Consider the following 24,287-nt stretch of genomic DNA (forward strand, 5'->3'; position numbering starts at 1 on the left):
TATGTATGTATGTATGTATGTATGTATGTATGTATGTATGTATGTATGTATGTGTGTGTGTGTGTGTGTGTGTGCGCGTGTGTGTGTGTGTGTGTGTGCATACACTAGCAGAAATACCCATCAATGACTGGGTTGAAGAAAGCTGCTGAAATTGTACTCTGAATATTGAAAGTTATTCACTTAGATTGTATTGAACATATATAAGAAATGGCTGTTAACTTATTTCTTGCACTTAAGTATTACAACAAACAAAAATACAAATGGTTTTTCTTAGATGAACAACCTGGTGGCTCGAAGATATAAATATAAAATCAATAAAAACCAATAAGATAATGTTATTAAGGTGCACACACAAATGTAATAGGAATATTTCGTAACAGTCTATCTCTGTGAGTAGCATACTTCTTACACATAGAATAATGAAGACGGCAATTGAAGATCAAGCATCATAAAACTTGAAAAATAGACCATGAATAATGTTCATCTTTATTATATAGATATGTTGGTTTGTTTACATTCCTGTAACCAAGTGGTTTGGCAAAAAAGGAATGATAGAATAAGTACCAGTTTTTAAAAAGAAATAAGTCCTGGGGTTGATTCATTCAACTAAAAGTTCTTCAAGACATTGCCCCAGCATGGCCAGTCAAAGGATTGAAACAGATAAACACACACACACACATCATGCCAGCATGGATAATGGATGTTAAATGATGACGATGATATATATATATATATATAGATATATGTATAATGATCATAAGAACAAACCAGGTTACATAATTCAAAGCTTCATACATACATAGACAGACAGATTGGTCCATTCATAATACAAATATACATACATATCATTGGCATTATCTGCTTTTGCCATGATTTGGATGAGACTCTTTGAAACAATATTCAATGACCTTTCATGATGCCAACCCTTACTTGATTTTCAAGTAAGGTACTCACTTAATGGTCTTCGCACATAAAGCCACAAAACATGTTGTTTATTTGTTTAGCATTTAAACCAGCCAAATCTGGCCAAAATATTCCACATGTTTTACGCTCAAACTGACCAGATCTAACCTCTCACACCAACCTTACAATATCTTTCTAATAATTAACAGTTATCTCATCAAAATCTGAAAGCTACAAGATAAAGCAGACAGGGGAATGAATAAGCCTTACGTTTGCCAGAATAACGTGAATGCTAAACGTGCTGCTGGTGAATGGAGTTTATAAACACATGTCACCAGAGCCAAGTGCTGTCAATGCAAAAACATGTGGGCACAAACATACACATACAAACATGTACATTACATACATATATACCAACCTATCTATCCATCCATCTATCCATGTGTGCTCACATACTTACATATATTAGCGAGTAGCTTGAACCCTCTTAAGAAGAACGTAAATAAAAACCAAAGAAAAATCATATATAAAAGTTTCTATACTGTTGCCATTTACACACACACACACACACACACACAAAATGTGTAATTATTTACCGAAGCCACAAATTGATTTGGTGCGATGTTCTTTTCTAGACGCGTTACATTGTACTGTGGCTTTGAAAAGAAGGGTACTGTATCATTGGCATTGTTCACTGTTACAGTAATCTGTTTGGTATCAAAGAGATTTTTGTCACTAACTGTCACACTTAAGGTAAACTGTTTGAGTGAGCTTTTTCTTGTTTCGTAATCAAACTCCATCATACTGTACAGATTACCAGTTGTAGAATTCAGAAAGAAATCTGCAAAACATAAATCAGTTGTTACTATTAGTTTGAATTTAGGAGTGTTGGATGAGAAGAACCAAAAAGAGAGGTAGATGAAATGCTTTGCAGTATTCAGTTATGTCCCATTATGCTCTAATTTCAAATCCTGTTGAAGTAAACTCAGCCTTTTATCCTCTCAAGACAGGTAAAATAAAGTACTAATCAGGCATTGGGATTGATGTGAATGACTATACCTATTGTGGGTGTTTATCCAGGCACGTGGCTCAGTGGTTAGAACCTCAGGCTCACAATCATGGGGTAGTGAGTTCGATTCCTGGACCAAGCTGTGGGTTGTGCTCTTGAGCAAGACACTTTATTTCATGTTGCTCCAGTTCATTCAGCTGTAGAAACGAGCTCCAACATAACTGGTGCCAAGCTGTATCGGCCCCTTTGCCTTGGATAACATTGGTGGCATGGAGAGGGGAGGTTGGTATGCATGGGGGACTGTTGGTCTTCCATAAACAACTTTGCCTGTGCTTGTGCCTAGGAGGGGAACTTTCTAGGTGCAATCCCATGGTCATTCATGACCAAAGGGGGTCTTTACCCTTTGTTCCCAGGTCAGTTTTTAGCCAGTAAACCTATAATCAAGACATTCCACCTATGAACATCCTGCTTTATTTTTGTGTATTCTGTACTCAAGCAATATCATCCTAGGTAGCCTTGTTTGGTGTGATCTGAAAAAGATTTGATTATTTTTTAGCCAGTCCAATGTGGCCCTAGAGAGGCTCCTTCAATGGTGCACTGAGTTTGTTGTTGTTGTTGCTTAGCTCTAACTCAAACCTAAGTCAGCACACATGCCATTTCAATAGGGAGCAAAGGACTACATACTTTAATGTATAATTTCTTTATTTAAGGCAATGGTAGTAAGGCATAATTTGAGAGATATTTGGCTGCTATTTCTACTAAGTTGCACAACCACATCAAGGTTTCCTCTGTAGGCTGAGTTAAAATGATGTGATGGCAACACTGATGTGATACTTCATGGAAAATTTTGAAGTAACATTTGAGACAGTAAGAAGGCATTTATACAAAAGTAGCAATTAATTCTAAAATTGCAGGACAGTTCAAAACAACAAAGTTTGGCAGGAGGACTCAATCAGTTTGATCTACAACAAGTAAAAGGGTAAAAACTCCCTTTGGTCATGAATGACCATGGGATTGCACCGAGAAAGTTCTCATCTGAGGCACAAGTCCGGGCAAGGTTGCTTACGGAAGACCAACAGTCACCCCTGCATACCAGTCTCCCTTCTCCACACCACTGATATTATCCAAGGTAAAGGCAAAAGTCAGTATAGCTTGGCACCAGTGACATTACAACTCATTTCTACAGATAAGTGAACTGGAGCAACATGAAATAAAGTGTCTTGCTCAAGAACACAACACAGCCTGGTCCAGGAATCAAACTCACTACCTCATGATTGTGAGCCCAATGCTCTAACCACTGAGCCATGCAGACTGGTATTTAACATATTGGGCCTTTATATTCTCAGTTCAAATTGTACAGAGGTCAAAATGTCTGCATCACTTTTTGGTCCTTTGGGAAAATGTACAGGTATTGCTGTGTGGCAAAGAACATTGTTCTACAACCAAGTAATTCCTGGTTCAATCCCACTTTGCAGCAACATCTCAGTCAAGAGCCTTCTACCATAGCCCCAAACTGATGTACCTTGTGGACTTTAAGGAAGATCATCCCATGGACATTAAAAGATGATGATGATGATAATATATACATACATCATGTGCACACGGGTGTATATACATACATATATTATGTATGTGTATGTGTGTACACATATACTACTGTGAAGGGTTTTAGTTGAATAATTTAACTCAGGACTTACTTTTTTAAGCATAGCATTTATTCTATTGGTCTCTTTTTGCCAAACCACATTAAGTTACAAGGATGTAAACACACCAACACTGATTGTCAAATGGTGGTGGTTGGCAAACACTGACACAAAGATATATACATCCATACATACATACATATATATATATATATATATATATATATATATATATATATGATGGGCTTCTTTCAGTTTCCATCTACCAGATTCACTTACAAGGCTTTTGTTGGCCAAAGGCTATAGTAAAAGACATTCGCCTAAGGTGCCATGCAGTGGAACTGAACCTGGAACCATGTGGTTGTGAAGTAAGCTTCTTACCTCACAGCCATGCCTGCACCTAAATATTTAAATATTATATAAAGGTTGGTTGTAAGAGAAATGTTGAGAATATAAACGCAGTTTTTCAATGCTTTTGATGAGTAGCAAAACAATGGAGAGTCTCCCAATTTCATGGTTTGTTGATGAGTCTTGAGAGAAAACCCTCCTGGTTTCCTTCCCTAGTCAACAGCATAAAATATTCAGCCAGAGTATAAAGTAGTTTGAAATAAAGCTATCCTTATGATGGATAATTCAATTAGCATATTTGTGCCTTCGATGAATCATTATTAATTAAAGAATATATATTTTATGTACAACACAAAGACCTAGAAAGATGGGTGTGCAAGGGAATAGTTATCTTCATTTTCAGGTTCTGAGAAACCTTGCTATACCGCTGTATGTTTATGTGATTGGCCCTTTGCAAACCTATAACTAACTGGGGGTAATTTAATATTCCTATAAAGAATCCGAGATGTGAATGAAATCATAATTAGGAGGCTAAGAAACTTTCAGAAGAATGGAAGACAAAGGCAACCATAACAGGAGTGCTGTAACGATAAGGTAGTTTGCTCTGTAGTGATTTGCACAATCCAGTCTCCTCTCAATATGTGATGATAATGTTGTAACAATAGTATATATTTAATATTGAGATTGTATTGACAAAGTATTAAATATATGGGCTAGTTTTGAAAATAACCATATGATGGTTGCAAAACAAAATGTTCAATATGAATTGTTTACAGAAAATTTACACAAACTAGAAATTTTTGCAGGAAATAAACATATAAGTAAATGCGTGTGTGTTTGTGAATTGGTTAAAAATTATGTCATGGTTGTTAATATCTTAATAAATGTATGAAGTGATTTCAGAGAGGAAAGACAAATTTAAAACATTTTTGCAAAGGAAATTATATATGCAACAAAAAAACAGTTAGGCAGAAGCAAAATGCTGAAAAGTAGTTGGCTTGGCTTGTCTTCATATTTTAGCTTGATGAGGCTGGGGGTAATTCCAAGTCAGTGGTCCCAAAACGTCCTCATGCACAGTGCCGACCAGGTCCACCAGTGATGGAGAGTACTGGCAGTCTTGTGTCACTCCCTCAGTATCCTCCAAGTTGATGTTGAACCTCTGGAGAACTTCCCCAATCTTGTCCAACCATCTGATGCAGGACCTGCTACATATGTATTATTGTTCTGCAGCAGTGAAATCAACTTAAGCTGTAAAATAAGGCATATGTGAAATGTTTGCAGATAAGATAAAGGAAAAGAAAAGGAAATTGTATAATGTTTTCAAAATCACATAAAATTTCCCTACAAAACTGGATGTGTAATGTTTGCAGAAAAGGAAAAACATACGTGAAATGTAGAAAGAAAAATTAACAACAAAAGTGAGCTTGTTTTGCCTTACTTGTATTGTTTAATTGGTAAACTAAGGTATCGTTGTCTGGATCTGTTGCAAATATGTGTCCAATTATCGAACCAGCAGGCAAATTTTCAGAGATAGTAAACTCAAGTGGCTCGTGAATGGTAGGTGCTTTATTAACATTGTTTATGGTAATCACAGCTATTGCAGTACTGTAAGTTGAAAAATAAAATGGTTTCAGCATATAACAGTGATAATAGTAACAAAAACAGTTCATAAATACAAATAGTTACAAGTAAGGTTGTATGCAATATTATATGAAGTTAATAAAGTTAGTGTGGCAGGGATGGCTGTGTGGAAAGAAGTTTGCTTCCCAACCACATTGTTTCAGGTTCAGTCTCACTGCATGGCACATTGGGCAAGTATCTTCTACTATAGCCTTTAGCCAATCAAAGACTTGTGAGTGGATTTGGTAGTCAGAAACTGATATAAGCCCACCATTAATGTATGTGTCTATATATGTAGACCTCTTGAAATTCCCAAACTCTGTGCTGCCTCCAGCTGAGTTGCTTTCCCAAGAACTTTGTAACATTCTAACAATTCAATCTTTTCTTCCATCAATTTGTCTTGCCTCTCTCTTTTCATTTTGAACATTTTGAGCAACTTGTATGTATGTCTGCCTCTCTGCCTCTCTGAACGATGAATTTCTTTTGTCCTTAAATACTAACAGGTAGGCTCCAGTAGCCACAACCATCTAGCTGTCACATACCATCATCCAATGAATGAGAAGGGTGCATAATTTTGACTTGGATCTTACTTTCTCCATTGAATGACAGGTAGATTGTGTGGTAGACTCCAGCAGCCACCACCAGCTACTATGTATTTATTGATCTATTTTTGGATGATGGAGTGCACCACATGACAGGTGGAGCCTACCTGTCAGTATGTAAGAGCAAAAAAACAAAAGCACTTCATTTGTCTGCTGCCACTTGAAACTTTAGGAAGGAGCAGTGACAATCAGACTTATTAAACAAGAGATTTTATGGGTAAAAATTCGGTCCCAACCTATTTTGGATACATTAAACAGGTGGATTTATAAAGTGAGATCTATTGGAGGCCTTTAAGAATGCAAACGGAATACTAGTGCCTGCGGTCAAAACCAGTGGCCTTTATAGTGTAAACACTACACTATTTAATACTTTAATTAGAAAATAGTAAATAATAATTTAATGTAAACTAAATATACAGCATTTTATGAGAAACAAACATTAATGTTTAATAATTAATGTTTAATAAGGGGCTCAGATCTCACCCCTCCCCCAATTTTAAATTTTGAATTTTTTCATCCACTTTTTTTTTTCCATATTTGTAATCTCCGACATCTTAAATGTAGGAATTCAAAAAATTTTTTTTTTTAATTCATTTTTCAAGGAGAGGTGTGAAACTGCATTAGACCCCAATAAAGAATATGAAATAGTAAAAAGACTAGAGATAGAAGATAGGATGAAACCATATGCCCCCCCCCCACTCCAAAAAAAACCTAGGATAAACTTTAAAGACCATAAAAATAACTTTGATAGCAACCCTAAAGTCTGACTAATATGTCCATGGAAATTGGACATAGGACATATAAGCAAAAATATCATGGATAGAATAATTCCCAAACTCACAATTAAGATTGAATTTTTCTTATGGTCAAATACTCAGGAGGTAATAGGATGGTTTAAAAAAATGGAAAAAACAAAAACTCCAAATCTATACAATTAGATTTAGATAATTACTACTCCACAATTAACCCTATGATACTCAGTAAAGCACTCCTATTTACAATGAAAAGTTCCAGCCTAAGTCAGGTGTAGACATAATATTAACAACACAAGAAAAGATTAGAGTGGACAAAATGTTTTATGATATTTGGTTACAGCTCTTTGTGTTCTAAGCTCAAATCCTGCCAAGAGCAAATTTGGGTTTCATCCTTTTGCAGTGTTCTTAGTCATCTAATCCAATTTAATTGACTTGTAGGTTTATTTGCAGGAATATAATTTGAAACATATTGTAGACATAAATATTAATGCATTTTTCATTCTTAAAGATGAAATTAACAATTAGTCTCAGGTATTCAACATTTGAAACAAGCAACCTACCTTTTTTCATTCTTATAGCTAGCTTCAATTGGGAAGATATATGAAGTCTTACTATTGTAATGTAATTCAGACTGTAGTGTCAGATCCCCAGTCTTAGAGTTCATACTGAAAGGTAACTGCAAAAAGAAAAATAGAAAAGAAAAGAAAAATAGAAAAGAAAAGATGAAATGGGCTTAAGCAAATATATCATTATATATTTAACCAGTTTTGTAAGTTTAATATCTCAATAATTCTAATAAAAATTTTTAAGATAGGCACAAAGCCAAAAATGTTTGATGGAAGAGCTCCGTAAAATCTAACTTCCTGTACTTAACTGGTATTTCATTTTATCAACTCAAAGAAGAAAGGTAAAGTTGATCTCAATAAGTTTTGGACTCAGAATGTAAAGAGGTGAAACTGTATTTAATTAGTTGCTATGATAATATATGGTTGTACGAGGTCTGGTCAAAGAGTATCAGAACTGATGTCATGGTAACAAAGCTAAAGTGAAGCTGCTTGGTACAGATTGACCTTGAACTCTGTCACACATGCACAGTAAGTTATAATGTTCTCACTCATTTCTGTTGTTTATAGCAGTGATTGGAAGTAAAGTGTGCAGAGTGTGGTCATCTGCCCACACCACAGAGGTACCATCAGTGACCATGGCGGATAAAAAGTGTGTGTACGTGTGGGTGCGTGCATGGAAAGAGGTATGGCTTGAAGGTTGTTACGGTCAAGTTGTGATGGTTGTATTTCTATGTGGCATTAATGATGATGATGATGATGGTCAAAATAATGCTAATGGCAATGATAGTGATGATTAAGGAACAGGGGTGTAAGAAAGAAAGAAAGTGAAAGGCATTTTACCTTTGTATTATCAATGGAATAGTGTGCACCTGTCATAGCATTCACCTTGAAGATTACATCATTTGGAGGAAAATCTTCATCAATATTTGCAATATACGTAGCTGGGGGGGGGGAAAAAAGAAGATCAAGGATTAAATTGAGCAAACATGTAAGGGGGGGAGTCAAAGTTTAGTGTGTGTACTTTGTAGAAATATAAACTGCATAAGAGGAGGAGGAGGAGGAAGAAAAGAAGGAATAGGAGGATGGGGAAGGAGGGGACGAAAAGAAGGAGACGGAGGGAGGGAAGGTGGTGGCGGTGGAGGATGAGGTGGAGGAAGAAGAAGAAGAAGAAGAAGAAGAAGAAGAAGAAGAAGAAGAAATCAAAAGACAATACAAGCATTATTGTTTTCTTAGAAAGTCAATATTTTTTGTGTGGATAAAGGGATGTGCAGAGGTGAATATTGAACTGAATTAATGTCAGTGTATTACTGGTATTATTTATATTATTGAAATAACAGTGGGGGGGGAAAGCTGCCAGGGTTTGATCCTAGAACATATTTGTTCCGATAGATTAGAGCAGTAAATAATTACAACCCAACGATTTGTCATTAGAAGTATCCAATAATGGGTGATCAGAGGCAGCCTTACATGGTCACTCAACCTGCAAGAAATAGCAGCCAAATTCCTCTTGAATTGCACTCTACCACCTTTACAAAGATGTTGGATAATGTAGGAAAAAGATGAGGAGGCCATGGTTGGAATACCTTTGATCATAAAGGACTAAACAATAACAATATCAATATTATTAGCTTTAGAGTTCTAGAAAATGAGTGTTGTTACATTGATGTTTTCCTTGAGGGCAAACAGTAAATGTGATTAGGAACTGAACCCATGACCCATCACTTGATTTCCTGGATGTTTGTCAGAGTAGAAAGAGAGCTACCTAGGATTGCTTTCATGGCCTCTGACAATGACAAGAATAAGTGAAGAAGTTAGCCTCACACTTAAAACTTGACCTAAATACTTGCAACAACAGAGTGGACTCCACTAAAGGCACCCAGAAGATGGTGCTAAACGGGGTGTGATAGATTAAGTCTAATCCCATCTTAAGAATCTTCCACACAATTTCTATCGACCAAGTTTCACTTGGGTTAGCTTGAGACTATGATAGAAGATAGTTGCTCAAAGTTCCACACTGTGGGATTGAACCAAAAACCACATGTCTGCACAGTGAAATTCTTAACTACATAGCCATGCCTGCTCCTATACTATAGTGCTTGTCATTGATATATGTAGTACAACGATACTTTAATACTATGAGGTGGTATCAAAAAGTTCCCAGACTATTTCTGTAGCATGCCAACAGATGGCAGCACATAGTCGTGTGCACAGTGAGAACTGTGAAAACAATTCCCTGTTGTTTTAGAAGGCTGTTGAATTTACATAAGGATTTGATACCAGACTCTTTCTTCCTTCCTGTTCCATTCCCCAATAATAATAACTAGTTTTGATAAACACAGACATTCTACTCACCATTCTCAAACTGCAATGGGATGTCATCTTCATTTATGGTGACAACAGTAAAGTTAACAAAACTCTGTTTAGGCACAACACCAACATTTTCTACAATATTTTCAGCCACCACCTTTGAAGTTAAATACCAAAGACATAATATCATTAGAACATCACAAACAACATTTAACAATTGGGTGGGAGGATCATAATAAAATTCTATGTATAATACACACTTTCTTTCACCGAAATCAAGATCAAAATTAAGGGAGCATTTTTACATATTTCATTCAGAAGAAAAACAATAATGTAATGAAGCTTTTTTTTTTATTTTTTATATTATTATTCTTTATTAAAAATTCAATTTATATAAAATGAAATATTAAAACCTAATACATTGAATTACTGCAGATTATCACCTTTTGTTTGTATATTTTTAAGCACTTTAATACTACAGTCTAGAACATGTGGCATGATATCCATCATCCTAAGCAAACCTTCTTATATTAACTCACTGTTGGCTAGATAAGCCCAACCTCCTTTCTGTTCCTATCTTCCTTTTCACTGTAAAAAAAGTTCCGCATGTAGGACTTTTGGTTCATTCAGCCATACATTTACTTACTGCCAAGTATGAAATATTGAATTCTAAGATGAGTGTTGCTGATTTTCCTTTCCTTCTCCTTAAAATGTAACATAACTATTCACATATTAATACATTTCCTTAACGACTTCATTATTCTGATCACAATCTTTTCATTGCCTTTCTACATCCCACCTACTCTCACCACTACCATATTAATAGTAAACTCTCTCTTTTTATTTTCCTTATTTGTCTCTCTCTCTCTCTCTCTCTCTCTCTTGGGCAAATAGTGCTCAGGTAAGCAATAGTATCTAATATCTTCTTGAGTAATTGTTATGCCCTGCTGGGAAACGTTTGTGCACTCTTTCTCTTTTTTAGGTGCTGAATATCATCTCCCATTCCCTAGTGCATCTCATCCACATCCTTAGATTTGGCACAAGCACATTGAAAGGTCTGGTTAGAATGTTGAGATGCTAGAATGAAGGCATGTAGATGAATGTTGCATTCAAGAAAGGTGCATGGGAACCTCAACCAGGTTCCTCACAAGCAAAGAATATATGTATAAAATCTTCTGAGAAGGCAATAAGTGATAAAGTAGATGTGGGTATAATTTTACTTGAGAAATGGGTGGATAAGGTGATCGAGGTAGACACAGTGTGCAAGAGGATACTTAAGTTTAGACTAGTTTTGAAAAATAGGACTGCAAGTATTATTTCTGACTATGCTCTTCAACCAGGACTGCAAGATGAACAAAAGGATTGAATTTATGATACTCTTTTGCAATCTATCTCAATGACAAATCAAAGTGACCTTATCTTTCTAGCTGATAACTTCAATAGAAATGTTAAGACAGCATCCTGGTAGCTTCCATGGTGTGCATGGAGGCAATGGAGTTGGTTCCCAAAATGAGAAGAGAACAAGGCTACCAAATTTTTGTGATGCAAATGACCTAATGATTTGAAACACAGATTTCAGGAAAGCAGCCAGCTGCCTGGTCACCTATCAATCTGATGGACACACAAGCCAGATTGACTACGTTCTCACTAGACAGTGGGATATATGTTTGTTCTTAAATGCAAAAGCCTTCCCAGGTGAAGAATGTACTCTTCAACATAAGTTAGACATAAGCAACTTCTGACATTGGGATAGAAGGACTCCAAGAAAAAAAACCCAGTTTGGAAAAGGAAGCTTTGGAAGCTTAAGAATCCTGTGAATAGTCAGAGATTTTGAGATGTTCTAATTGAAGCATTTGACAAGGAGGAGGAGGAGTCAGAATCTTTTAACATAGAGGACAACCGGAAGTTCCTTTGGGATAGTCTACTAAGGGCACAAGTCAAAGTTATGGCTGGTGCAAAGTTCCAACCAGACCTAGGATGCTATGGTAGTGGAACAGTGAAATAGACAGTGCCATAAGAGCAAAGAAACAAGCATAGAAGGTCTGGAAGATTGGGGGTGCTAAGACTTTGTTTTCTGTCAAATTGCCTTTCATTAGCAGATGTGGTGTACAAGAGAGATGATTGTGCTTGTATGGTCATGTGATATGCATGGACAAGGACAGCTGTGTGAAGAAGTTCCTCACTCTAGTGGTGGAAGGAACTTGTGGAAGAGATAGACCCAGGAAGACAGGGGACGAGGTGGTGAAGCATGATCTTTGAACGTTGGGCTTCAAAGAGGCAATGGCAAGTGACCTTTGGCAATATGCTGTGCTTGAGAAGACCCATTAAGCCAACTGAGATTGTAGTCATGGCCAATGCCAATGTCATGTAACTGGCGTGTAAAACTCACCCCTCAAAGCCAAGTGAAATCATAGCCATGGTTGATGCCAATGTCAGTTGACCGACATCCATGCCAGCGGCACGTAAAAAGCACTGTTCGAGCACATGGCCGACGCTGGTGTCATGTCAATGGCACCCGTGCTGGTGGCATGTAAAAAGCACCCACTACATTCTTGGAGTGCTTGGCATTAGGGAGGGCGTCCAGCCATAGAAACCATGTCAAACCAGATTGGAACCTTGTGTAGCTCCCCAGTTTGCTAGTTTTCAGTCAAACCATCCAACCCATGCCAATATGGCAAGTAGATGTTAATTGATGATGATGATGATGATAGCAGGTGATGAAATCAGAAATGATGTAAAGTAAGGCATGAATTATTGATGGGTAGAAAAAAAAAGAAGTGAGATATCAGTCCTCAGCTGAAAACCATTTTACATCCTTGTATTTTCTCCATTAATGTCATTCAAGAAGGATTCCAATTCATTGGAGGTTTGACTAAAATGGACCAAATAGAGCCTAGTTTAATTAGTCTAGTTAATCCAGTCTGATTTTGTTCAGTTTAGTTAGGCCAGTCTCATCAAGTTAAGTTTATTCAATTCTGTCTGATCAAGTTTAGTTAATCTAGTCTTGTCCACTTTAGTTAACCTAGTTCTGTTCAGTTTATTTAATCTGTTCTGGTTCCAATCTGGTCAAGTTTAGTTAATCTGGTTTACTTCAGTTAATCCAGTTTGATCTCACCCACTTTTAATTCAGCCCAAACCAGTTTAGTCTAATTATACTAGTCCAGCCAACTCAATACCTATTTGAACTGAAGTAATGTACAATAAAGAGATATAACAAAATGCTTAATAAACTGCCAGATTTGAGCCCAAATTCTGTGAGGTCATAACCCAAGAGTTTATCCCCATGATCAACTTGTTGCTAGATCTTTGTCTAAAACATTACTCATCAGATAATCTGAATTCACATCACAGGCTAAGGGGAACACACATTAACTTTACTATGTTTCCACTGCACAAAGTGGTGAAAGTGAACTAAACATTAACCATTACATGGTGCTTATTTAAAACTTGAGAAAGCAAAAGCTAAGAAAGCACTTATCAAGTTTAAGATGCTCCCACTGCTAACAGAGATGAACAGGGTTGTGCTATTCTATGATACCTATGTACAGATATAACCACTTGAAATGTTTAAGATGCACCTATAGTTGATAGTGATGAACTAGACTGTACCATTCTGTATATATTTGCAGATCTGGTCACCACAAACCAAGGGTGCACTCATCATTTTTATGATGCTTCCACTACTGATAGTATTGCACTGAGCTGTATCTATCATTCTACAATCATTCTATAATGATAGATACAGATCCAGTCTCCACAAACAAAAGGAGCACCCATCAATTTTGCTTGCTCCCACTGCTAATTCAGGAAAACTGGGCTGCATCATTTTACAATTTGTTTCTATTTACAATTCTAGTTATCACAAGCTAAAACAGTATTCATTAAACTTACATGCTCCCACTGCACATGGTAATAAAAGTGAACTTTCCATGGTGCTTTACTTCATGCAGTTTGAGGAACTGAGTCATTTCACTGTTTGATAGGTGAATGTCTTAACCATAAACACAAAACATATGAATGAAAGATTTGAAGAACTGAACCTTGGTCAGCCGTGGAAGATAACGACTAAATAAACATTTAAATTGTATAAAGTAAAGAAGTGACCATCACTAGTAACTACTACAGCAGCATGTGAAAATCCAAAATAAAGACTTACTTTGAAATTGATATTTCTGTCTTGGCTAGGATTATCATAATCCAGGGGTTTATTCAAATACAAGATACCTGTGAGAGGATCAATACGGATCTTGTCCATGTTGGGATTTTGGTCCTTGATAGAAAACTTGGTTAAACGGTTGGCATCAGCGATATCTTTGTCTTTTACAGAGAACCTACAATACGATAGAGAAAAAATGGCATTGGTAAGAGATCAAAATAACCAAAGTTCAGTATTTAATGTTTAATGTCTAGTGTGTTATGGAAATTCAGGATTGTTATTGGTTTGAAGTCAGATTCTAAAGAACCAGAACTAAAATACTACCATATCAATTGTTACTAAGCTGCTCACCACGTCTGAAACGCCACCACCTTTGATATGCTGCTGCCACCACCACCACCAGTGCCACTGTTAATAATCTTTTCTACTATAGGCACAAGGCCTGAAATTTTAGGGAAAGGGGCTAGACGATTACATCGACCCCAGTGCGTAACTGGTACTTATTTCATTTAACCCCCAAAACAACAAAAGGCAAAGACATCTTTGGTGAAATCTGAGTTCTGAATACAAAAATGGAAGAAATACTGTTAAGCATTTTGTCCAGCACACTAATGATTCTTTTAATTATGCTTCTGTGCTGATATCAGAATGGAGTTTGGTCTGAGATAGTGTGGTGTGTTAGTCTTGAAGAGAGGCAAAATCAAATGTATGGACGGACTAACGATACCGTCGGGGGAGGTTATGAAGCAGATAGAAGAGACGGGCTATAAGTACTTGGGGATTTTGGAAATGGATAAATTGATGGAGAAAGAAATGACAGAAAAATTTAAGGTGGAGAACTTGCGCAGATTGAGACTGATCCTTAAGTCGAAATTAAATGGACGGAATAAGATTGAAGCTATATAAAACTCCTAAGATTTCTAATCCTCTCAACACAGAACGACGGTGAATATGTGTGTGTTGATATTAATGAAGAGGAGAAAAAAATATTCAATACCAAGTGAGAGTAAAATAACTTGTTTTGGTTTGCTCAGCCAGTTGTTATCCTATAGTTGACCTCTAGGTGACCTGTTTTTCCAAAAGTTAACAGGAATGAAATGTACGCACACAGACACACACACATGCATGATTCTCAAGATGAAATAAAAAGGGAACTAGCTATTTTAAGAGTAGCAGAAATGTTCTTCCTGCTCCCTACCACTTCAAATAAAGATATCATGAAGAAGAAAAAAAAAGATGTAATGCCATACCTGTACAACGAAGACCCAGCAGGTGTACTTTCATTTACACTTAAAGAATTTGGAACAGACACAAATTCTGGAATGTGGTTATTAATATCCTATTAAGAAAAACATTTTGGTTATAGTTTACAAGTTAATTTCAACAATACATTTTCAAGTAATATTATTTGCTTTAAATATTATTCTTAATTATTATGAACTATAATATTGACCTTTATATTTATTTTATATAGTAAATGATGATTAACACTTTCATTGCTAACAGGAATTCCAACAAGCCAATCACAGGTTCACTGTGCATCTCATCTCTAATACTGGTACACAGAGTGTCTATGGAACATAGGGCAGGACAGCTATGACAAGGGATTAAAAATAGTAGTAACATCACTTCCTTTGGAACAGTCATGATAAACATTACTTCTCAGTATAGTTACTACTTTCATCTCTTATAGAAATTTTCTCACTGGTTAATTTGCTTGTTACAAGATCAGTGAACTCATCTTAACATCCTTGTAATCGTTTTGTCCTGTAATGTCCCATCTGTGTATTGATTGTATAATCATAATAAAGACTTCACCTCTAGTGGATGAGGATGACCACAAAAAGGTTGAAACCATGTGGTCTTGTGGCTGGAAGGTGGTAGGGGTTCTCTCTCCTGTTTGCAATCCATTTTGGGTACAGATTGCATTGAATAACCATATTTACTCTTTCACATAACATTATCTTTGTTCATATATTTCCAGCTGAATTTTTATTCATTTCTATGTTATTAACTATTTACATTCTTAGCGTCTTCTATTTGAGTTTTCTTTATTTATTTTTTTTTATTCCGGTTGACAATTATTTTGAATATTTACTACACTACTCTGATTAGAATAGCTGTTTTGAAATTTCAATATTATTTTTACGTTATTTGTTGCTATAATTTGTGCAATGTTTTTACTGTTAGAATAGGCCAAACAGATTTTATGTTTATTAAAAATTTTATAATATCTATGATTTATAGGAAAATATTTTCCTATTGCTATATTGAAGAATTTGGAAAAATTATAATTGACTTGCTTACCAAATAGAATAATTAAACACAAAGTATTTTTTGAGTTACAATTATTATCATAATCTTGATATTTATACCAGTTTTTGAAGGAGTATTCTTTGATTTTGATCTATATTTAGGTTAGCATTTGTTCTATCTTTAAATCTTTTATATTAAAAGAATTTGAGTTTTTATTAGAGAATATTATATCCTCATTTCTATTTGTAGAAGGAGAATTCCTAATTCAGTTATTAAGTAAATTTCTATCAATGAGGATTTCCATTGGAGAAGGGAAACCAGCACAACATAGGATCTCTTCCCTCCTGATCTTGTTAAAGAGCGTAATAGTCATAATTCGTTGTAGCTGTCTCATCATATTTGCATGTAATTTGTCTACTTGAGCTTTATAGATTGTTCAGATTTCAGCTCCATACAAGAGGGAAGAAAGAACTATAGCCTGGTACACCTTGCAGATACCTCCAGCTGGGAAGCAATATTATCGTTAAAGGCATAAAATTGCATCATTCCCTCTGGTCAATAACTGATGAGGATTTTAGGGACCTTCTGTATCTGTTTTCTGTTCGTCTGTGCATTCTGAGTCCATTTTTCATTTATACATTTACTATACATTTTCACATTTATACCACACATATAAGTCACAATATATGGATCCTTGTAAACTGGTAGTACTCAAAGAAAAAGCTCCTTAATCCACCATTCTACAAAACATATAGAATATATAGTATCATCATCATCATCATCATCATCATATAGTATGATATAAGAGAAAAGGATAAGAAGAATATAAAGTCACAAATGACAGAGAAATAGTTTGATGAAATTTTATTTAACAATAAGAAAATTCGAATTTCATGACAAATTGGTGCATAACTTAAAAGCATGCAAATAATTTATATTATATTTAATTAATAAATAAATTATTTACTTGTATCAATGCAAAATGCAGGCATGTAAATAATTTATTTATTAATTAAATATATAAATTATTTAAATGTTCTTAAGTTATGAAACAATTTGTCATGAAATTAGAATTTTCTTATTGTTAAATAAAATTTCATCAAACAATTTCCCTGTCATTTGCAAGTTATATATATATATATATATATATATATATATATATATACCTCCAGCTGGGAGGTATATATATATATATATATATATATATATATATATATATATATATATATGCACATACACACACATATACCAGTGACAAGCATCACCTTATTGCAGTTTCATGGACTGAACAGCTCCAAGTCTACCATGGACATGTCTTATGAATAGTGACAGGAGAGGCACTCATGTCCTTAAGTGAGCTGGTTTTGCAGCTACAATAATGAGGGTATTATTATGGTCACTCTATTTGTTAGAAATAACAGCTAAATCTCCCTCAAAACACACTCTATTACCATAAAAAATTGAAGGTTATATTGGATAATATGTCCCTAGATACATTATGACTGATAAAAATACCTTGGATTGCTACAGTTGAAATATGTTTGGCCTCGGGTCACCTAGATTGGGGATAACATGTGGTTAAACAATATCAATTCAAATAATGTAGATCTTACCTTAAAATATATTTCTACTTTCATGGTGCCAGTCATATTCATATTATTTTTGTTGGAAGCTGTGATAACAAGGCTTATTTTTTTTTCCAGAAAGGTTTCATTTTTGCAGGAAGACTTCTTCAGATATAAAGAGCCACTGCGTATTACAAAATGGTCATGGGTTGTAGAATAGACATTGGCTTGGTTCTCTGGGGAAATATCATCATCAGTTGCCTGAACAAAAAAAAAAAAAGTCAAACAGGAAAGTGAGAAAGCAGTCACTATTAGATTTTGTAAAGATATGAAATAAATTTTGTAGACATTCAAAAGGACCTCAACCTGGATTTTGGAGTAAAAAAGGAGTTGTTGAGAAGTTGATGCTGTTTTACATTAAAAATGATATTAGTGATTGATCTAAAAAATTCCAGTCTGATAATTCATAATTTATTGGTTCACAAGTAAGTGTAAGTAATTTTATAAAAATAAGTAACTATTTAAAAATGATTATGAAAAGTGTAAGAGGTAGTATCAAAAGGTTCCCTGTTTACCTAAGTTTTAACATTGAAATAGTCACCTTGCACAGCAATATACTGTTGCTAGCGTTCCTGTCGCTTTTAGAATCCAGCCTGGAAGTCGTTTTCTGTAAGCAAGTTGAGGAGCTTCTGTGATTTGCTCTGGACCTCAGCAACAGTGTTAAAACGGTGACTTTTGAGCTGCATTTTCATTTTGGGGGAGAGATGGAAGTCTGCCGGTGCTACATCTGGTGAATAGGTGGGGTGCGGAAGCGATACCATGTTGTTTTGGTGTGAAACCCACAAGGCAAGTGAGGAGAGCTTAGTGACAAGGTACGCTGTCATCATGAAGAATCCAATTCTTCGCACTCCACGGATCCAGTTGCTTTGGTCAAATGTCCTTTCTCAAACACTTCAAAACGTCACAGTAGAACTTTTGATTGACAATTTGGCCCTAGGAGACGAGTTCTCAATGCCCTAATACTACATTTCTGGGGGTGACACTTGTGGCAGGTCTTCTACAGATGTTCTTCCACTTTTGAAGTGCCAATGCCACTCAAAACATGGCATACAACCCATTGCCTTATTGCCATAAGCTTACCAAAGCATGCTCAATGTCTCTGTAGAAGACTTCTCAAAGTTTAATGCAAAATTTCACGTTGGATCTTTGTTTCTGTCCATGACAAAATCACAAGCTACATGTGATCACATGTGATCACAAAAACAAATTTCACAACTTGCAAAGTAAACCCAATGATGTCACTCAGCATACTGCCTCGTGAAGGTCACTGCTAGCTTCGATTTAATGCTGCCATTTATTGGTGTGCTACAGAACTAGTCTGGGAACTTTTTGATAGCACCTTGTAAAAATGATTGCACCATTAAAAAATGAAAACTGCCTCAAAAATAATTTCCACCATCAAAAATGATTATCTATCCTTTCATAAATTATTACCTCCATCAAAGATAAATGTCTTCCTATTAGAAATGATTGCAAGCCTCCACCCACTCACTGATCAAAAATAATTGTCCCTGCTAAAAATGATGTCTCAGTGATGAATGATTTCCCTCCATCAGAAAAGATTGCTCCCTTAAAAAAAAAAAAAAATTACTCACTCTCCTTCATAAATCATTAGCCTCTATCAATAAGTATAATTCTTTTGTCAAAAATGATTGTTTAATCAAATGTAATTTTCATCATCCTTCAGCCTGCCATAAAAACAACTGAAACCCCACCACCCCACCACCCCACACCAAAAACAGTTATTCTCACAGAAATAATTGTCCCCACCATTAACATTTGCTCCATTAAAAATGATTCTCAGCTGTCTTTAGTAATAATTTCTCCTCAAAAATTTATTACCTCATCAAGGTTTTGATTCATGTTAAATGAATCAACACTTTACAGCTAGAAGATTACAAAACTGCAAAATTGATTGTCGTCATCAGAAAAGGTTATTCACATAAAAATAACTGATCCAATCATAAATAAGTCCCAAATTCACTAAAAAACAATTGCTCTAACCCCCACCAATGATGATTTATGCTTCAAAGATGACTGCCATATAAAAAAGAAGAAACAAAAGATATATAAATATAGCTGGATCACCTAACAGAATTATCTTCAAATATCAAAAATAAGACTAGGTGACAACCAATTTTCATCAGGCATGTTATCTGGTGTATTTTACATAGTTTGGTTTGCTGATTTAAAAGTTGATTTTTCTGATCAAATGAAAATGCTCCTAATTGAAGTTTTTATAAATAGAATGTTAAATGAGATGAAGTACCTTTGGTGTGTAGATGGGCTCATCACACATCTTGTCTTCCTGCACTGTTATCTGAATTGAATCTTTTTCAAACTTTGGTTTATTATTGTTGCTGTCTTTCACATCAACTACAACTTGTGCCACACCATAATGCTGCTTGTTACTGTCAAATGCTTGGACCACAAAACAATATTTGGTTGGTTTGTTAAATTTCTGTTTTATTGTTATTTCTCCTGACCCACCATCAATGTTGAAGTGTCTGAATGAATAAAATAATACCACGTGTATGAGTGTTTGAATGTATCATCAACATCATTTAACATCTGTTTACTATGGTTTAGCCAGTTTGAAAGGAGCTGGAAAACCTGGAGGACTGCACCAAGCTCTACTGTCTGCTATTTTATGTTTTCTGTGAAGTTTTCACAGGTCCAGCCAGTCAATAGTAATTATAAACATGAGAATAATATCAATAATAGTAATATGACTGATAATAATAATAGAAAGTTTAATAATAATAATAATACTTATAATATGGAAAATATTCTGGGATTGATGTAATAACAATGAGGGAAGTGGATTTGATATGAATGATTATTGTAATTATTTTAATACCATTATGAATTCCACTGGATATAATGAAGATGGAAGAAGGAAGATTGATAGAATAAGTACCAAGCATAAAAATAGGGACAATTTGTTCAAGTAAACCCTTCAGAAGGGAGCCCAGCATGGCTGCAGTCCAATGACTAAAACAAAATAAAAAATATATATATGGGTGCAGGTATGGCTGTGTGGTAAAATGCTTGCTTCCCAACCACATCGTTCAGGGTTCAGTCCCACTGTATAGCACTTGTGCAAGTGTCTTCTACTGTAGCTAAGAGCCAACCAAGGCCTTGAGATTGGATTTGGTAGACAGAAACTGAAAGAAGCCTCTGTGTGTGTGTGTGTGTGTGGGTGGGTGCATTTTTGGATTTGTCATGTGCGTACCTGTATGTATAACTATATAGTATTTTTACTTACTTGTCATCTGGCAGGTAATATTCAACTCTATCTCCATCTTTGTCAATGGCCTACAATAAAAGGTCATGTGTTATATTTAGAATTGCCTGAATTTGTGGCATCTGTATCATCATCATCATATTTGTAATCACCATAATTATCTTAACTGCCAATATCATTATATAGTAATTCTGTTTATGCCAATAATTGTGATAAAAATAATGATTTTGGAGATTATTAAGGCACTGATGCCGTCGTGATGATGATGATGATGGTGGTGATGATGATGATGATGATAGCAATAAAACTGATGTTTACAATAATGATATTGGTGATGATGATGATGATGATGATGATGATGACAGTGATGACAGTGATGACAGTGATGATGATGATGATGCTGTTCATTATAATGATGTGTTTGATGATGATGTATATTATGATGACATTCATTGTAACGATATTTATGAAGATGTTAATCAAAAAAGCTGATGATGAAGCAGAGGATCAGATGATGCTTATGGCAACAATGTCAACAATAATGTAACTAATTAGATGACAATATTAAGCATGACGATGATGTAGGAAATTCGATAATGATGACGACAAGGATGATGATAATGAAGAGGAGATGATAAGGATAAAGATTATCATTATCAACATTTTGAGAAGAACAATGATAATTATGACTGATGGTGGGGGGGGGGATAAAGTGAGTGTACTTACATTTACTTTACCAACAGGAGTGTTGGTCATGTCATTTTCATTAATGGAAAATGTGTAAGTCAGATTATCAAATACAGGTAGATAGCTATTCACATGGATTATTGTGATATTTATGCCCGTATTGTCAGTCTGTAAAGGATAAGCAAACAAAATAAGGACATGGTAAGAATATAAAAGAATATGCAATAAGAATACAATAGAATACAAGTATGATAGACAAATACAATATATGAATTCAAATAATATATGCTTTACAGATATGATGAAGCATTATTCACCTTTGCCATGATTTATAGAATGTATCAGAAAAATCCAGTCTATGACCTCCTCCTTTAAAGATGGGCTCTATGCAAAACTTCAGCTCTTGAGATGAAGAATTGTGGCCTACAACTAAGAAGGAAGGAAGGAACATGCATATGTACATACCTACGCACGTACGTACCTACCTACAGACATACATACATGCATGCATGCATACAAACATACATGCATACATGCATACATGCATACATACCTACATACATATATATATATACTCACTTTCATGTCAAACTGAGGAGCAGAAGATAACTACGCGGGTTGGCTGAAAAGTTCATAGGCTGATCAAGATACTCCTATGGAATGTGACCAAATGAGGTTTGTTGTGCGTGCGTGCGTGCATTTTTGCGTTTCCTTGTCTTGACATCACCTGATAGTTGTATGTGAGTGTCATTGTCATACAAGCTGTATTATTTATTTCCAGTCTTCCATAAAAACATGTCCAGCTAAAGAGAAACATTACCTTACTCAGAAACAGGAAGGGTTTCTGACTATAGAAAACCAGACTTAATGAGCTTCATCTTATTAATGTAAGCATGAAAAAGTGGTGGCAATTAAAATAATGATACACACACACAAACACACACACACACACACACACACACACACATTCGAAATATTCTGCATGAATAAATAGAAGAAAAAATTTCAAAAAACTTACTTCAGTTTTATCTGATACAGTCATTTTGACATACATGGAATTCACGTTGGATTCATTGAGCCATTTCTTCAGTTTTAGGACATGATTGACCCTAAGTGATACATCAATATATACTTATTAGATCACAGCTGATCTGTGGCAAAACCACAATAGGCACAACACCACTCTATACTCAAAACATAATACACTATACTATGATACTTCATACCTGTACTACACAAATGCATCAAAAAGTACTGAGAAGCACTGAACCACTGGGTTTTTTTTTGTTTTGGTTTTTTTCCTTTACTAAATAATGCTAAACCATCGATCCATGGAGCCTCTATGTAGTCATTTGACTTGCTAGCTAGAAATAGTTACCAAAACGTCTTTGAATCATTAATCTACTGTATTAAAAACAGGAAAGAACATTGGATACTGCAGTCCTGGATTCATGATTTCTCAATAAAAGTTGGGAGAGTCAGAGCAGGGATGTTTTTGATAATAAGTTCTCATGTAGTGGTTCAGCTCTTTGGCAGAGTCTCCATATGATTGCTCAACCAGCTAGTCGCAATTAGCTACTAAATCTTCTTCAGATCACACTCTACCATTTTAAAGCTGAAGAACCTATTGAACAATGTAGTCCTAGTTATAATGTCTGAAATGAAATGAAACGGTCACAACATTATTGACCATATTTAATTAGGTCTGCTCTCAGGATTGAACAACAACAATAACAACTCATGAGAAAATGGAGGAGTCTTTACAGAGTCACTCCTAGAAATAGTAACAATCACCTTCAAATCACAGCTTAACATCTATAATAAGAAACACGAAATTCTGCCCATCTGTCCATCTGGGACCCTTGTATCTCAGTCTACACTTGTTCTACATAGACTTGATATACCTTTTCGGAATCAGGATGATCCCAGGATTGAAACTTTTCCCTTCATTTGGTTCTTGAATATCCAGCATTGGGATCAGGCCTGGAAGAGGATTTGTTATATACTAGCAGTTGAAAACTCAAATTTTAAAAGAACTCCAAAAATTTGTGAATGCACAAGTTTTTCATTTAAACTGAATTTAAAGTAATACCATATTGGTAAATACTTTATTATTATTGCTCTCTATAGTTTTGGGCCCCAGGCCCAATTAGCCACCTGCAGGAGCTAACTTAAAAGTTTGCATAGAGTGCAGCTTTTAAGCTAGTCTTAAATAAAGAAGGATACATTTGTTAATGTAGTCTCTGATATTCTAAATGGTGGGATGATCACAGCTGAACACCAGTGGTCATAGGTCCATAGAATCAGGGCTGAACTGGGGCTAAACAAGAGCAATAACAATTTTACATCCCAGGATGCAATGCAACAAGTTAATTACCATGAAGTGTGTCAAATGTTAACAAATTTGTATGTGGTGAGGAACAGACATAAAGTGTATAATGCTTCAGGCTGAATTCTTTATTAGAGTAAAAAAGATGAGTTCTTCTGAAATCTAGCCAGGAAACACAGAATGAAGAAATGTGATGCTATATATATGAGGAGAGTCGACAAACAAACATGTACT

At 35.3% G+C, this 24,287-nt stretch overlaps 1 protein-coding gene across 3 annotated transcripts in view; it reads right to left on the bottom strand.

Annotated features, from left to right (window-relative positions):
• LOC106877697 (protocadherin Fat 4) overlaps nucleotides 1-24,287 on the bottom strand; it is a 133,235-nt gene that overhangs the window by 39,626 nt on the left and 69,322 nt on the right. For all 3 annotated transcript variants that reach the window (XM_089339770.1, XM_089339769.1, XM_089339771.1), the window contains exons 18-29: nucleotides 22,743-22,833; nucleotides 21,764-21,892; nucleotides 21,059-21,108; nucleotides 20,060-20,297; nucleotides 17,779-17,991; nucleotides 15,160-15,248; nucleotides 13,910-14,084; nucleotides 9,799-9,910; nucleotides 8,287-8,387; nucleotides 7,441-7,556; nucleotides 5,342-5,508; nucleotides 1,500-1,744 (exon numbers count right to left, since the gene is read on the bottom strand). In XM_089339770.1, coding sequence (XP_089195896.1) covers nucleotides 1,500-1,744; nucleotides 5,342-5,508; nucleotides 7,441-7,556; nucleotides 8,287-8,387; nucleotides 9,799-9,910; nucleotides 13,910-14,084; nucleotides 15,160-15,248; nucleotides 17,779-17,991; nucleotides 20,060-20,297; nucleotides 21,059-21,108; nucleotides 21,764-21,892; nucleotides 22,743-22,833 — 1,726 coding nt within the window. The remainder of the gene's footprint in view (nucleotides 1-1,499; nucleotides 1,745-5,341; nucleotides 5,509-7,440; nucleotides 7,557-8,286; nucleotides 8,388-9,798; nucleotides 9,911-13,909; nucleotides 14,085-15,159; nucleotides 15,249-17,778; nucleotides 17,992-20,059; nucleotides 20,298-21,058; nucleotides 21,109-21,763; nucleotides 21,893-22,742; nucleotides 22,834-24,287) is intronic.

The sequence above is a fragment of the Octopus bimaculoides genome, chromosome 22 (genome assembly GCF_046866305.1).
Source record: "Octopus bimaculoides isolate indiv1 chromosome 22, ASM4686630v1, whole genome shotgun sequence".
Lineage (NCBI taxonomy): Eukaryota > Metazoa > Mollusca > Cephalopoda > Octopoda > Octopodidae > Octopus > Octopus bimaculoides.